The 12,018-nt window shown below is 47.5% G+C and overlaps 3 protein-coding genes across 11 annotated transcripts in view; all 3 read left to right on the top strand.

Annotated features, from left to right (window-relative positions):
* The window catches only part of LOC133407442 (protocadherin gamma-C5-like), a 276,972-nt gene that overhangs the window by 152,433 nt on the left and 112,521 nt on the right, over window positions 1–12,018 (top strand). The window lies entirely within an intron of this gene.
* On the top strand, window positions 66–3,702 carry LOC133407760 (protocadherin beta-16-like). The gene has a single exon (XM_061685987.1). The coding sequence runs from the start codon at window positions 500–502 to the stop codon at window positions 2,981–2,983; it is 2,484 nt and encodes an 827-aa protein (XP_061541971.1). The 5' UTR covers window positions 66–499; the 3' UTR covers window positions 2,984–3,702.
* On the top strand, window positions 6,918–9,498 carry LOC133408057 (protocadherin beta-11-like). The gene has a single exon (XM_061686544.1). The coding sequence runs from the start codon at window positions 7,036–7,038 to the stop codon at window positions 9,496–9,498; it is 2,463 nt and encodes an 820-aa protein (XP_061542528.1). The 5' UTR covers window positions 6,918–7,035.

Raw genomic sequence — 12,018 nt, forward strand, 5'->3', positions numbered from 1 at the left:
TTATGACTTGAGTTTTTCAATCTATTTTTCAAAACAATCTTTATTAATATTGAAATCACCTTGAGGTCAATATTTTTAACATAATGTCTAGCATCTTTTCACATTGCAATCTAAGATATAATGTTATAATGAATGGAACCAAACCGCTTCCTTGAGCAATATCAGTAGATTATTTTGTCCTGTCTTGCTATTTATTGCCTTTTTGTTATCGAGCGGCAACAGATTACAAAACAACACCGAGTTTCCATTGGCAATCACGTGGAGGTGCAGTTCCGCGAAAATGCTCTGAGCGCCGCTCGTGCTACGTCATTGAATTGGAAGGAAACTCGTCCGTGCAGCAGTCCTCCTCTCGGACTCCTTTTCGAGCTTCGCAGACGAGAAAGACGACGCTCTGCTCGCCATTCGATGAGGAACGTTTTCCGTGGATTCTCCTGTTTGATTTGGGAACATTCGACCGAGGTTTTTATTTTCAAGGTGTTTGGATATTTTCGGATCCGCGATGGACCGTCTGTGGATGCGCGCTGTCAGAGGCCGATGGCGCACACTGTTTGTCGTTCTTTGTCTCTGTGAGCTGCGCTCCGTGAGCGGACAGGCTCGCTATTCCATACCGGAGGAGCAGGCGGAAGGCTCTTTCGTGGGGAACATTGCGAGAGATTTGGGCTTGGATGTGGCCAGACTAGGAGCAGGTAAAGCTCGTATTATTACGAAAGGAGGCCGACAGTATGTGGATTTAAAGCGAGACAAAGGCACACTTGTCATTCAAGAGCGCATCGACCGAGAGGAGCTTTGTGGAAAGACGACGCCCTGCAGCTTCACTTTCGACATCATTTTAGAAAATCCCATCCAACTTTATCGCGTGACAGTGGAGGTCGTGGACATTAATGACAACAGTCCGTCCTTCCCTCAGTCGGAAATTCATTTGGAAATTGCCGAAAGTGTGACACTTGGCACTCGTTTCTCTCTCGCGAATGCAGACGACCTTGATGTTGCACTTAATGATATTCAGAAATACATACTTAAACCATCAGATCATTTTAAATTGGAAATACAGAATCAGCCAGACGGTGAGCGTTTTATAGAAATGGTTTTAGAGAAGCCTTTAGACCGAGAACAGGAGGAGAGCCTGACACTCATGTTGATTGCGTCAGATGGCGGTGAGCCACATCGATCGGGGACGGCGAGAATTCAAATCACTGTGCTGGACGCCAACGACAACGCGCCAGTGTGCACTCAACCTGTTTACAAGGTCGATGTGCGAGAAAATTCACCTGCAGGAACCTTGATCGCGACTGTGAGTGCAAGCGACGCTGATGCGGGCCTCAACGGTGACGTCACTTATTCCACTCCTCATATGACCAAAGAAGAGAGAGACCTTTTTCACATAGATGTTAAAACGGGAGAGATTAAAGTTACAGGTAAATTAGATTTTGAGAAATCGAAGAGTTATCAGTTAAACGTCCAGGCAAGAGATCACGGAGGTTATACGGACACGTGTAAGGTTTTCATCAACATAATTGATGAGAACGACAACGTCCCCACAATCAAGTTGATGTCCTTTTCTCAGTCCATACCTGAGGATTCTCCCCAAGGTGCAACCGTGGCTGTTTTCAACGTGAATGATGACGACGCCGACGGCAACGGTGTTGTCAAGTGCGCCATTAACGCTGACGTCCCGTTTAAAATCGAGTCTTCGTTAGCAGGTTACTACACCATAGTGACCGAAAACTTCTTAGACCGGGAAAGCGTCCCCGAATATAACGTGACCATAACAGTGTCCGACCGAGGCTCTCCGCCGCTGTCTAGCAGTCAAAACGTCAACGTTCAAATATCCGACGTGAACGACAACCCGCCCGAATTCCGTCAGTCGGAATACGGGAAGACCGTAGCAGAGAACAACCCTCCCGGTTTTTCCGTCTTGACCGTCAGTGCCGGTGACGCGGACTGGGGCCGGAACGCTCGAGTCTCTTACTTCCTGGAGGAGAAAGAAGTTCACGGAGCGGCCGTGTCTTCTTTTGTCTCGGTCCACCCGGAGAGCGGCGTCGTCCGCGCGCTCCGATCCTTCGATTACGAACAAATCAAGTCGTTCGACTTCAACGTGAGCGCCCGCGACTCCGGGTCCCCTCCGCTGAGCTCCGCGGCCGCCGTTCGCATCCTGATCCGGGACCAGAACGACAACGCCCCTCAGGTCCTGTACCCGGTCCCGCCGCACGCCGAAACGGTGCCTCGTTCGGCAGACGCGGGCTATCTGGTGACGAAAGTGGTGGCCGTGGACGTGGACTCCGGACAGAACGCCTGGCTCTCCTATAAAGTGCAGCACAAATTTGCCACAGACAGGGGGGCGCTGTTTGAAGTGGGCCTCCACAATGGAGAAATGCGAACTGTCCGCCGAGTGACCGATAAAGACGCCGTCAAACAAAGACTGACCGTCGTCGTGGAGGACAACGGGCGGCCCTCTCGTTCGGCCACGGTGGCGGTGAACGTGGCGCTGGCGGACGGCTTCCCCGAAGTGCCGAGGTCGGAGTTCGCCGACGACTTTAGCGAGGACGACGACGACCGGCTGACTTTTTACTTAGTCTCGGCTCTGGTTGCGGTCTCCTTCCTCTTCGTCGCCTGCTCGCTGCTTATCGTATCGCTCAAGGTGTACAGGTGGAGACGGTCTCGCGTCCCATACCGCTCCGACCTCCCCGTCATTCCGTACTATCCGCCGCGCTACTGCGACACGTTGGGGACGGCGGGGACGCTCCCGCACGTCTACAGTTACGAGGCGTGCGCCGCCGCCAAAGGTCACGTGACGAACACGCAAGCCGTGAGTCAAAGTTTAGTGAGCGTGGACGGAGCGGACGCCGACGTGCCGCGCGGCGGCGAGCAGACGTCGGGGAACTGCTCTCGGATGTCGACTCTGGTGAGTCAAATCAGTACATTTGTTTCAATCTATGTTTGTTTTCAGAATTTATATCATGGAGAAGCCTTGTTCTTGTATTGATACATATTTTAAAGTCATTACATTTCATTTACAGTCGTGTTCAGAACCTGAAAGCTAGGCTTGAGTAAAAGTACACAGAAATAGGGCATCTTCTCGTTGGAAAGGGGAGAAGAGATTTGGTGGTGGAACCTCAAAGTAAAGGAAATCATTCAAGGAAAGAGGTTAGCTGAGAAGAAGTGGAACACTGAGAGGAGGAGAAAGGAATACATTGAGATGCGATGGAGGGCAAAGGCCAAACGAGGCATATGATGACTTGTATGCCAGGTTGGGCACTAAAGAAGGAGAAAAGGATTTATACAGGTTTGTCAGACAGAGATAGAGATGGGAAGGATGTGCAGCAGGTTAGGGTGATTAAGAACAGAGATGGAAATGTGTTGACTGGTGCTAGCGAGATGGAAAGAATACTTTGAGGAGTTGATGAATGAGGAAAATGAGAGAGAAGGGAGAGTAGAATAGGCAAGTGTGGTGGACCAGGAAGTGGCAATGATTCGGAAGGGGGAAGTTAGAAAGGCATGAAAGAGGATGAAAAATGGAAAGGCGGTTGGTCCTGATGACATTCCTGTGGAGTTTTGGAAGCATCTAGGAGAGGTGGCTGTGGAGTTTTTGACCAGCTTGTTCAACAGAATTCTAGCGTGTCAGAAGATGCCTGAGGAATGCGAGCAACAGTATGGTTTCATGCCTAGAAACAGTAGCACAGATGAATAATTTCCCTTGAGGATGTTGATGGAAAAGTACAGACAATGTCAGAAGGAGCTACATTGTCTTTGTAGATCTTGAGAAAGCCTACGACTGAGTACCCAGAGAGGAACTGTGGTACTGCATGCAGAAGTCTGTCTGAATAATACAGGACATGTATGAGGGCAACAGAATAGTGGTGAGGTGTGACAGAGGAATTGAAGGTGGAGGTGGGAGTGCATCACGGATCAGCCTCGAGCCCCTTCCTGCTTGCAGTGGCAATGGATAGGCTGACAGATGAGGTCAGACTGGAATCCCCGTGGACCATGATGTTCGCAGATGACGTCGTGATCAGCAGTGAAAGCATCAGTCTAACCTCATCTGTTAGCCTATCCATCACCACTGCAAACAGGAAGGGGCTCAGGGCTGATCCCTGATGCAGTCCCTTCACCACCTTAAATTCGTCTGTCACACCTCACCACTGTTCTGCTGCCCTCATACATGTCCTGGATTATTCTAACATACTTCTGCCACTCCAGACTTCTGCATGCAGTCCCACAGTTCCTCTCTGGGTACTCTGTCATAGGCTTTCTCTAGATCCACAAAGACAGAATGGAGCTCCTTCTGACCTTCTCTGTACTTTTCCATCAACACCCACAAGGCAAATGCATCTGTGGTACTCTTTCTAGGCATGAAACCATACTTTTGCTCGCATTCCTCAGGCATCTTCTCACCCGCTGGAATTCGATTGAACAAGCTGGTCAAAAACTCTCCAATTACGAGGCGTGCGCCGCCGCCAAGAGTCACGTGACGAACACGCAAGCCGTGAGTCAAAGTTTAGTGAGCGTGGACGGAGCGGACGCCGACGTGCCGCGCGGCGGCGAGCAGACGTCGGGGAACTGCTCTCGGATGTCGACTCTGGTGAGTCAGATGTTTCTCTGTTTCATGACTTTTACTGCTTGTCGAGGTTGTATGACTTGTTTTGCTTTGTTGCTGAAAGGTTGATGTTTTGAAGTTAATGCAAATCTTGTAACTGAGCAAAATTGTGAAGATATTTGTTGATGCTCGGTTGACTTTGTAGTTTGTCAATTTGCTTACTTACAAGCAAGATTTGACATTCGCTTTTTTGCTCACCGACCACTGTGGCTATACACTGTAAAAACGAAGTAACTTGACTGCCTTAAAATTTTGAGCTCAGAGAGCTAATGATTTCTACTTCTATACACTTCCATGTAAGTTGATGGCACTTTCAAGAATAAGTTAAATTGATTAATATGAAGGTGATAAACGGTTAGCTCAACCTGATATTCTAAGTTCGACGAACAAGGAATTTTAAGTTGTATGAAGTAAATGCCGAGTTGAGGTGACATTGCATGACAAGTCCAACCAACAAACACGTATTTCTGCATTTGTTTCTCAAACATGGAACCGGGTTTTTCCAACTCAGCCTATGAGTCGAATCGACATCAAATTTTCAGGCAGCCAGGTTAGCCCTTTTTTCATAGCTCAAGTGACAAGCTGCTTCGTTTTGCTGTCAACTCACTTCATCAATGACGGCAAGCGTGCACGTGTTGACTATTTCCAACTCGGTTAAAGGTCTCTTATATCTGCATCATCAGGGTACCGACCGGTTTGGTACTTGTTGCGTTCGGCAGACAAAATAAATACTTCTCAGTCCATTCCGTCTGGAACTGCCGGTTTTCAACATCCACTTTGTGTTTTTTTCGGCTTTCAGAGAGACATTTTCAAGCCTCTCTTGTTTCTCTAACTTTGTCGCGACTAGCAATGTCGTCTCAACTTATTTTTCTTGTTTCAACACTGCAGACGACATGTGACATAGCAAGGATTAGGGTGGGTTAAGTTAGTGGGAAACATACTAACGGCGCCACATTTTTATCAAATACTTCTTTTCCCGTCTGGAAGCAGTCGGGCGTGTTTTACAGGTGTACAACAGCCAATCATAGTGTCGCGGCTCGTGACCTGGAGCCAGTAATATTGGAGCAGGGTGTGTCCTGTCCAGAAACTATGTGCGAATACTGATCACGCAAGACTGAGATGCACCTGTTTCCATGTCATAGTTATACATGATGACTCGTTTCAACCAACAGACGTCACTCCCATGCCTATGTGGCGGCCATGTTGAATGTGGCAACACTCAATTGTATTGACGTGGTGGCCGCGATGGCACGAGTTCTATCAATTGTCACATAGAGTTCTGCGCAGCGAGAGCACATATGGCTGCGGTGTTCACTCAAAGAGCAATACGACAACATGGAACATGCTATTTTGGGTGCAGTAATGTTTTTTTTTTTTTTTTTTTTGTCAAGCTATTCATCGATGGCAAAGCATTTGGAACTAGGAAGCACACTAATTTGTCGTGACTCACGAAAGCGCGTGGCCTATGACAAATATGTCAGCAATGTCGACATAAAGCACATGAGTGTTGAAAGTTTGGATGAAATAGAAAACTTTTCAAACATTTTCACGTTTTAAAAAAATATGTATTACCAATAAATTGGTACTTTAATGTGCATTTTAGGCCACGAAAAAGCACAAAACCAATTTTGTACTCTACAGTAATATGGGCAAATGGCCACAAAAAAAATAAAAAATGGCTTCAATCGAACGGGCAATCAGCTGTAACAGACGATCCTCTGACCATAATCGTCTGTTGAATCGAGGTTCCACTGTATGTTAATATTCTGGAATTCGACATTGTAAAGATGAAGCCTCATCAGTAATGCATTTTTTTATTATTGTTGTCATATCACATCATGATAAGAGGGAGTGGACGAGTCGTGCATTGTACTTTTCCAAATGATGTTTCGCTCGCCCCAAAGTGAGCAGTGAGCTCCTCGTGCAGTCTTGTCTCTGTCCATGGTGCTGAAGGGCAGCTTCCAAGGGATTTGTTGACCAGCGCTCGTTCTGAAGAATTCCAATCAATAATCATCATTTATATCACTTGTATTACTCTTACGCACACACCTTCCTTCCTGTAACTGTGTTGATTGGCTGTTTATTCAAATGACAACCTTAACTCGGAAAATATGTCTTTATTTTTTAATTATATTTAATGCAGTTATTTAACAGGACGGAGCATAGTCAAGGATGTTTTTCCCCCCCATGTTGAAGCTTTTATTCTCAGTGGGCAGTTTGGCATATCGGCCTCTAAGGGGCGCTGTTACATGGTAAATGGATGTGTTGGCGCTGTGTGATGCAGTGCAGCTCCCTCCTCTGTCGCTGCCATTTGCCACCAGAGAGCTTCGCGTGAACAACGTCCAATCGTTGAGCTCAAATAACGCGCATCTGATTGCGCCTGCTTTGGTTCTGTCGTTTTTTCGATTGCTTGACCTTCTTGGAATATTGTAAATTTTCATATGGAGGCGAAAAACATTCATCCGAGCCGAGGAGGAATGCGATGGCGACGCGCGGCCTGCCTCTTTGTCTTTTGGTGTTTTTTTCTCAACGCAACCGAGGCCCAAATCCGCTACTCGATCCCCGAGGAGATGAAAAAAGGCTCGCTCGTCGGAAATGTGGCCCAAGATCTCGGTTTGGATCTGAAAAGACTCCGTTCTGGGCGGGCCCGCATCGTGACCGGGGAGAACGTCCAGTACGCCGAGCTGAGGGCGGACAAAGGGCTCCTGGTTGTCCGTGAGAGGATAGATCGAGAACAGCTGTGTGGAGACGTGACGCCGTGCAGCTTCACCTTCGAGATTTTGTTGGAAAACCCCATGGAATTGCACCCGGTCACCATCGAAGTGTTGGACGTCAACGACAACGCGCCCACTTTTAAAAATATTTTTTTGCAATTTGAAATAAGCGAGTCTGCTGCACTTGCCTCCCGTTTTGTTCTGGAGAGTGCGTATGATGCTGACGTGGGTGCAAACGGCGTGCAGAGTTACGTTTTAACACCGAGTGATCATTTTGTGTTGAAGCAACACGTCAGTCCGGGAGGCAGAAAATATGCAGAAATGGTCCTGCAGAAAGCCTTAGACAGAGAACAGCAGCCGCGACTTTCCCTTAAATTAGTGGCTGTGGACGGTGGGAATCCACAGAGGTCAGGTACGGTAAATATTGAAATTAATATTTTAGACATAAATGATAATGTTCCTGTCTTCAATCAAACTTTGTATAAAGCTAAAGTGACTGAAAATGCAGCAAAAGGCACTCACGTTCTGACTGTGAATGCCACTGATGCCGATAGCGGTTCAAATGGGAAAGTCACATACTCGTTTTCAAAATTAAATGCAGAAATCGCCGATTTGTTTCATATCGATGAGATGACAGGATGCATTTCGGTTGTAAACCAAATTGATTATGAAAAAGACAAAACGATAGAGTTCATGGTTGACGCCAAAGATCAAGGAGGACTGAGTGAGTCCACCAAAGTGGAAATCGAAGTCCTGGATTTGAATGATAACGTCCCCGTCCTCAACGTGATGTCCTTCACGAGTCCGGTTTCAGAAGACTCCCCGGCTGGTACCACGATTGGTATCATGAACGTGAAAGACCAGGATTCTGGCGAAAACGGTCACGTGAGGTGCGCCATCCAAGGCCGCGTTCCATTTCGCATGAAATCCAACGTGCGAAATTATTTTGCCTTGGTGACCGATGCCGATTTCGATCGCGAAAGCGTGTCCGAATATAACATCACGGTCGTCGCGTCGGACGCCGGCTCGCCTCCCCTCTCCGCCGAGAGAACTTTTCATTTGAAAGTTTCCGACGTGAACGACAACGCTCCTGTGTTTGCCGTCAGCTTTTATCGTGCCGACCTCGCCGAAAACAACTCGCCGGGTGTTTCCGTGCTGAGAGTGAGCGCCAAAGACCCAGATGAAAACCAGAACGCTCGTGTCTCTTACATGTTGGAGCAGGGCGAGATCGGGGGAACTCCGATTGCCTCGTTTGTGTCCGTGAACGCCCAAAGCGGCGTCGTCAGCGCCGTGCGCTCCTTCGACTACGAGCGGATGAAGCGGCTGGACTTTGCGGTGCGAGCGCAGGACGGAGGCTCCCCTCCTCTCTGCGGCAACGTGAGCGTGGGCATCCTGATCCGGGACCAGAACGACAACGCCCCTCAGGTCCTGTACCCGGTCCCGCCGCACGCCGAAACGGTGCCTCGTTCGGCAGACGCGGGCTATCTGGTGACTAAAGTGGTGGCCGTGGACGTGGACTCCGGACAGAACGCCTGGCTCTCCTATAAAGTGCAGCACAAATTTGCCACAGACAGGGGGGCGCTGTTTGAAGTGGGCCTCCACAATGGAGAAATGCGAACTGTCCGCCGAGTGACCGATAAAGACGCCGTCAAACAAAGACTGACCGTCGTCGTGGAGGACAACGGGCGGCCCTCTCGTTCGGCCACGGTGGCGGTGAACGTGGCGCTGGCGGACGGCTTCCCCGAAGTGCCGAGGTCGGAGTTCGCCGACGACTTGAGCGAGGACGACGACGACCGGCTGACTTTTTACTTAGTCTCGGCTCTGGCTGCGGTCTCCTTCCTCTTCGTCGCCTCTTTGCTGCTTATCGTATCGCTCAAAGTGTACAGGTGGAGACGGTCTCGCGTCCCGTACCGCTCCGACCTCCCCGTCATTCCGTACTATCCGCCGCGCTACTGCGACACGTTGGGGACGGCGGGGACGCTCCCGCACGTCTACAGTTACGAGGCGTGCGCCGCCGCCAAAGGTCACGTGACGAACACGCAAGCCGTGAGTCAAAGTTTAGTGAGCGTGGACGGAGCGGACGCCGACGTGCCGCACGGCGGCGAGCAGACGTCGGGGAACTGCTCTCGGATGTCGACTCTGGTGAGTCAGATATTCTGCAATTCTTCCTCTATAGTTTTTGTAATCTGATCATCTTGATGGCTTGACAAGACAAATTTCATGCCTACTCAAAGTTCTTCTCGATGTTTTTAGAAGATTTACATTTTTCTGACACACACATGCAGTCACACTGATCATTTACTCTTATGTGTTGGCCTACAATGAGTATTACTTCATAAATATATACATGTTTGTCAAGGAAGGGTTTCACCAACTGCTGATTTTTTTTTTTCAGTATGCCCATTAATAGAGTTCATATTGTATTGTGGGCTTATTCCTTAGCCACTCATTGGTCATGTGTTTGGTCATCACCGTGTTCCTCATCTTCATTGTTCTGGCTGAGGAGGTTCTCGTCCAAGATTTTGAAGTTTTTGAGCCCTTTCATGCAAGCTTCTTCTGAGGTCAGCATTCACAATCATAATCATCCAAGATATGTAGTTTGTTTTTGTTGTTGTTGCTGCTGCATTTCCAATTTATGACACAGTGTTCTCACCAAAATTCTTGTTGGTGGTCTTGTGGTTTGTTCCGGCCTTGTGCAGGTCAGAAATCAGCTCGTATATTCAATCTGTCGTCCTTATGGCATGGAAGAAGTGTGAAAGACCATGAAACATTTCTCGGTTTAGTCGAGACTCGAGACCATTGAGGTACTTAATCGTCGTTTCAAAATACAGGTCATCCATATTTGTGTTCATTAGTCAAAATTGACTTGATTTACTTGAAATCAGTTAGCCTTGTTGTTCCGTCTACGTTTTAGGGTGATCATTTCTTTCGAGTGAATTCACGAAGTCCAGCAATTTTAACACTGCCGCCAGCATCTCACTTGGCATCATTTATTTCAATGAACAGTTCCTCTTCCTCATAACACTAAAAAAAACCTCCTTTGAATTGATTGAATTTGAACATGTGCATTGGTTGGACTTGCACATGATTAAAATGTGGTAAATTGACATATTATTTGAAGATTTTTGAGAAGAGGGGAATTTGCAACCGATGTACAGGATCAAACTCATGACGTTTTCTGCTGACTCTGGTCACTGTGTTGTCCTCGTACTTTTTGATCTGACTGCAGCCTTTGTTACTGTGGACCATGACATCCCGATTACTCGTTTGGAGCAGTGGGTGGGCATCAGAGGCGCAGCACTTGAACGGTTCAGGTCCGACATGTCTCAGCGAGCCTTTTGTGTTAGCCTTGCTGACTCTGTGTCCTCCCCTTTCACATGGGGTGCCACAGGGTTCCGTGCTTAACCCTCTCTTATTTTCCCTCTATTTACTCCCACTTGGCAAAATTCTCAGGAAACATGGTATTTGTTTTCATTGCTTAGCAGATGACAGTCAGATCTACGCCCCCCTTAAAAAGGCATCCTCCTACTGTGCTAAGCCATTGCTGGAGTACTTACGTGATATTAAGGCCTGGATGTCTCTTTAACTTTTTCAATTTTCATGAAAAAATGACAGAGGTCATGGTCTTTGGTTGCACTTCTTTGACCCACCTAGTTGATCTGGGTCCCTTGGCGCAATATCAAAAATGCATCATTCACAACCTGGGTGTAAAAGTGGACACTGATCTTAAGTTTGACACCCAAATTAAAGCCGTGGTTAAATCTAGCTTTTTCCAATGAAGGCAGCGAGCAAAAATGAAACCGGTCCTACGGAAACATCACTTTGGAATAGTAATCCACGCCTTTGTGACCGCTCGAATGGATTAGTGCGATGGGGGGGGGGGGGTCAGTGGGTCCTCCATTGCTCGTCTGCAACTGGTTCAAAAAGCAGCGGCTCGTCTTTTAACTGGCACAAGAAAATATGATCGTACCTCACCTATTTTAGCTTCACTCCACTGGCTGCCTGTTGGTTTTAGGATTCATTTTACAATTCTTTTATTTGCTTCGAAAGCCTTGAATGGCCTTGCCCCATCGTAGCTCTCTGAGGTGCCGCGCCCCGACATTGCCGGTCAGGTCAGCTGACCGGCTGCTCCTGACAGAGCCCAGAGCCAGGCTTAAACCTCGAGGTCATCGCGCGTTTGCTGTTGCAGCTCCAAAACTCCGGCATGTTTGCCCACTGCACATCAGACAAGCCTCATCTTGGTCTCATTTGAAATCCTTGCTTCAAACCCATCTTTTTACCCAGGCTTTTAACACCAGTTAGCGTGTCTGACATGATGGATGTGTTGTGTGGGCAGTGTATTTTATTCCATGTTGATTTTACCGACTTCATTTTCTGTAGTTTTTCTCATTTTATTTGATTGTTTTTATCCTTATTTTGTATTTCTTGCTGTGTTTCTATTGCATTGCACAGCAGTTTGGGAACCTTGTTTGTCGAAATTGTGCTATATAATGACATTGGATTGGCTTTTCACAGCCAATGTCAACATACAAATGTGGCAAATATTTCCAAACTGTTAAAAATCCGTATTGACGAATTATTAAGCAGTTAATGAAAGAAAGACACATGATCCGATTGAAATCAACGAAATACTTTGTAACATTGCATGCATGCAGCCAAAATGCTCAACAACATGAATACAATTTTCGAGCCCGGGTTAATAATTTTTTT

Source organism: Phycodurus eques, chromosome 9, assembly GCF_024500275.1.
Source record: "Phycodurus eques isolate BA_2022a chromosome 9, UOR_Pequ_1.1, whole genome shotgun sequence".
NCBI lineage: Eukaryota > Metazoa > Chordata > Actinopteri > Syngnathiformes > Syngnathidae > Phycodurus > Phycodurus eques.

Bases quoted from the DNA above. Each gene is read 5' to 3' on its own strand.
- LOC133407760 (XM_061685987.1), top strand. From the start codon at position 500: ATGGACCGTCTGTGGATGCGCGCTGTCAGAGGCCGATGGCGCACACTG.
- LOC133408057 (XM_061686544.1), top strand. From the start codon at position 7,036: ATGGAGGCGAAAAACATTCATCCGAGCCGAGGAGGAATGCGATGGCGA.